Source organism: Bidens hawaiensis, unplaced genomic scaffold (genome assembly GCF_021521415.1).
Source record: "Bidens hawaiensis isolate Kalapana, Puna unplaced genomic scaffold, B.hawaiensis_p1.1 tig00042692_1, whole genome shotgun sequence".
NCBI lineage: Eukaryota > Viridiplantae > Streptophyta > Magnoliopsida > Asterales > Asteraceae > Bidens > Bidens hawaiensis.
Window position 1 is genome coordinate 109056 of NW_027505795.1, and position 3862 is coordinate 112917.

A 3862-nucleotide genomic window follows, 5' to 3' on the forward strand; every position below is an offset into this window, starting at 1 on the left:
CTAACTAACCATTATGCCCAAATTAGCTACGAATCCGAGAGTTAGTCCCAAAGGTATGCCAAAGATATAATAGCATGCAACATTTATATAAGCTATAATAGATTGCCATCCTGCCCCAATCGCAACACCTGCATTTTCATATAAAATATACAACTATGATTCCATGTCTAAATAAAGTATTTAAACATATGTCACGCAAATAGTATGTGGCTTTAACAAGGAACAATGTAAGAAAAGTTATTAAATATTATTTTGGGTATTGTGAGTGGCGAGGCCAAAAATCCCTTACAAAATAGTGACAATGTCATTCTTACTTTGATAGAATGAAGGTGCTTAAGATGTAAAATAGGTGATTAAAGGTTCAAGTGTTATATAGTGTAACATTTAGTCGTTAGAAAAATAATGATATTAAATCAAAAAATATTTTTTTTTTTAATTCAGAATACTAATATAGTTGAAGCTTTTAGCGGCTTGTATTAGCTTTACCCTGAGTTATATATATTGTCCCACTTGAAAAACTATTTATAAAATGTTATTTTGGGACATTATTAGAAAGTATGTAAAGACAGATTAATAAGTCCATAAAACCTATATTATGATTATTATCTTTTCAAAGTTTTCTCTTTTAATGCTTTCAAAATCTCATTTTATTTAAAAATAAAAAACGAATGAATAAACATGTGTACCGGTTAGTGCAGGTTGAATATTGTTAATGACAAGACAAGCAGCTAGAAAAGGAGTGAGAGCGTAAACCGCTTGTTGAACTTCTGAACTGTCAGCGAAGAAGGCCGGATACTGATGTCGGAAAATAATAAGGAGAATGGCGAGCAGGGTACCGAATATAAAAGAGGAAATAACAACCACCCCGATTGCGAATTTTGCTGCTCTGGGATGGGAAGCCCCTAATTCATTTGACACCCTTACACTGCAACAAAATTTAACATTAGGATTTATTTGTAATTATTTAAATATTTGGAGAATGTTGAGTTTATAAGAGTTTCTTTAGAAAGTAGAAACTAACCTGATTGCTACATTAAATCCAATTGCTATCATTACTGCCCAACCAACAATGTTTGTGCTGAAACAATTATTGAAACAAGACTATTTATTTGAGTTAAAACAAAATAATAAATAACATGAAAAGGAGAAATTAAACTCAATTACGCATCTACTAAAAGTAGTCAACACTAATTATTTCATCATGGTTTGTTCATATTTTTTTAAAAAGAATATAGCATTTCTATATTGTAAAAAGAATATAGCATTTCTATATTGTACAGTAATTACTTCAAAAATAGCTGCTATTAAACCATTTTTATTAAGAAAAAAATAAGAGCGGTTTATTTCTAAAAATAACGAACCATAATTATTTAAAATTTTAATTAAATTATAAAAATAAAGTTATTGAGATGTGCATGTATTTTTTTTGTTTTTTATTGTCTTGTTCTTGTTAAAAGATTAATCCCACACATAGTATTTTTTTCTCTTCCAATAAAAACAAAGTACCAATTTATAAACAGCCTACACAATTTGTCGTAACATAACTACATCGGTTAGGGCACTTCAAATTTGCAGGATTGACATGTGATCAGTCATCTCATGCTAAGCTGATAACCTCTACCTCTTGCTGTACCAATGAGGTTGATGGTTGAAGATTTAAAACAAAGGCAAAGGATTTAAAAATATGAGTTTGAAAGAGGGATGTCTTGAGTTCAAGTGCGTAAAGGATTAAAAAAAATTTGTCGTTCGAAAAAAAACAACCTCTTGTTGTCCACGTTTTAACAATAAAAGGACATATGCTTTTACTTTTCTACGTTTTTATCGTTTACACAACACGATTAAAACACGATTAAGAATTGTTTATCCAATTTTGAGAGCATAAATCAAATTTTAATTTATTTTATTATAGAAAAACATAGCATAACAGTCATCTCCCATTATTTTAAAGTCATAAGTTACAACGTGAGCATCTTTCACAAATGATCATAACACTTGTCATGCCTTAATTGTTACCCAAGTTCAAGTCCCTCTAAAAGTGATGATGCCCATATTTCAAAACGTGTACATAAGCCATGATCTAGATTCATCAAAAGAAAACACTAAGAAAAACCTCCTGTACCATTCTCGAAACATCAACTCACTCATATGGTTTTACTTATAGGGAGAGGACCCTGTTTTATACCAAGATACCAACGAACGGAAGAGAACGGCAACTTTAATACGTCACCTATTTGTTTTTAAAACATTTGATCTAATTATTTTATTTTTTGTTTCTAGTTAATTGTCTGTAAAGTAATTCCAATCAATTAAATAACAAAACATGTATTTTTTAGTGAGAGGAGAAAACATATATTATTTCATCCAAATTATTAAACAAAATAAATTAATAAATAATAATGCCGTGAAATTAGAATAAGCTTAATATAATTAATAATAGAACATAAAATTATATATTTTCTATCGACAGAGACCACATGTTTTAACAGATTTAGTATAGTACCGAGTACTGACCATATGGAGAGTGCATCAACAGCAACTTCAGCATTCGGTAGATATCCAGCAAAGAGTATTAACGCCATAAAGTACCATGTCTCCAAGCTATCTCAAAAGAGAAAATTTTATATGCAAGTTGTTATACATCCATTTAATTCTAAATATAGTATCATACAAATAATACATATAAAATTGTAAAAAATAAAAATAAAAATAAAAAAAATACCAAGTTAAATTTTTCCGATCAAAAAATGTTTCACTTTCACAAAGTTACTGATAAAACAGCTAGTAGACGCCACATCTACCTAAGGGTGAGACATATATATACTTCTACACAAAACTAAACAACTTTGAATAACCAGTCACATAAACCTGATCGTTTTATATAAAAAAACACTGTAAACTGGGTTGTGTGGGGCCGAAGAAAAACATACCGACAAAAATATATGTAGTAATTCAACACACTTTAAAAAAATAATTTTTTTTAAATGTAGCAAGCAATATCAATTTTGTGTATACATTTTTAGATAATGAATTGTATAAAATGTTATTCCGCACATGGTTAAAACTTAAAACAGTAAAACTTAAAAGGTATTAGGTATAACATGTGGTCTTACCAAAGCATGATAGCCGAAGCAAACGACAGCTTGACAAAGCTCCAAAGATTAGTAAATGCACCCCAACTAAACCCTGACCATGCTCTACCACACGACCCCCTAAATATATAGATCAACTGAGCCACCACAATGAACCACCAAGACAGGTTCAACATCACCGCACCACCCGCCAACCCCCACCCCAACTTCAACATAAACAACTGTAACACCCCGACCAGAGGCGGATTATACATCGGGGCGCTACATATTGTTTCATTACTCGTGACACTATTGGGTGTCAATATTTAATAAATATATTCATTCGCGCACGCGCAACGTAAACACAAATAACATAAATCAACATAAATCAATATATTATAAGGCACAATATTCGAACAACAATAACTTGTCTTATTACATTTTAATCTAGGTCCAAAAGTAAAAACGTCCTACGTGTCCACAAGCTCCAAATGTAGCTACAGCAAACCTGAACATGTGTTAAAATAAACGTCAAACACTTGCGTGTTGGTGAGAAATCAAGTTTAATACAATACATAGATAACAATAAAATCTGCGCGCAACATGTGTATGTCTGGTTTTCAACAAGGGTGTAATCCGATCGGGACCAACTCTAAGATTCATACTCATAGACTGCCAGTGCTCACAATTGAGCTCACAAACAAGAAAGACTGTGCAAGTGTAAACAAAAGAGAAAATCATAAACGATAGTTCTCCCGTGTTCATCTAATGGTACCATGAGAACTGCGGAATAG

At 31.3% G+C, this 3862-nt stretch overlaps 1 protein-coding gene across 1 annotated transcript; it reads right to left on the bottom strand.

The window, feature by feature from the left end:
• On the bottom strand, positions 1–3343 carry LOC143615377 (protein DETOXIFICATION 30-like). The gene is made up of 5 exons (XM_077088515.1): positions 3111–3343; positions 2512–2598; positions 1022–1078; positions 687–925; positions 1–128 (listed from the first exon to the last, which is right to left on the bottom strand). The coding sequence occupies exons 1-5, from the start codon at positions 3341–3343 to the stop codon at positions 1–3; spliced, it is 744 nt and encodes a 247-aa protein (XP_076944630.1).
• Positions 3344–3862: the final 519 nt, after the last annotated feature.

Coding starts and splice junctions, on each gene's coding strand:
- LOC143615377 (XM_077088515.1), bottom strand. CDS start 3,343: ATGTATAATCCGCCTCTGGTCGGGGTGTTACAGTTGTTTATGTTGAAG. Junction 2,599..3,110: donor GCTTCGGCTATCATGCTTTG/GTAAGACCACAT, acceptor CTTTTGAGATAG/CTTGGAGACATGGTACTTTA. Junction 129..686: donor TATTCAACCTGCACTAACCG/GTACACATGTTT, acceptor ATGAAAATGCAG/GTGTTGCGATTGGGGCAGGA.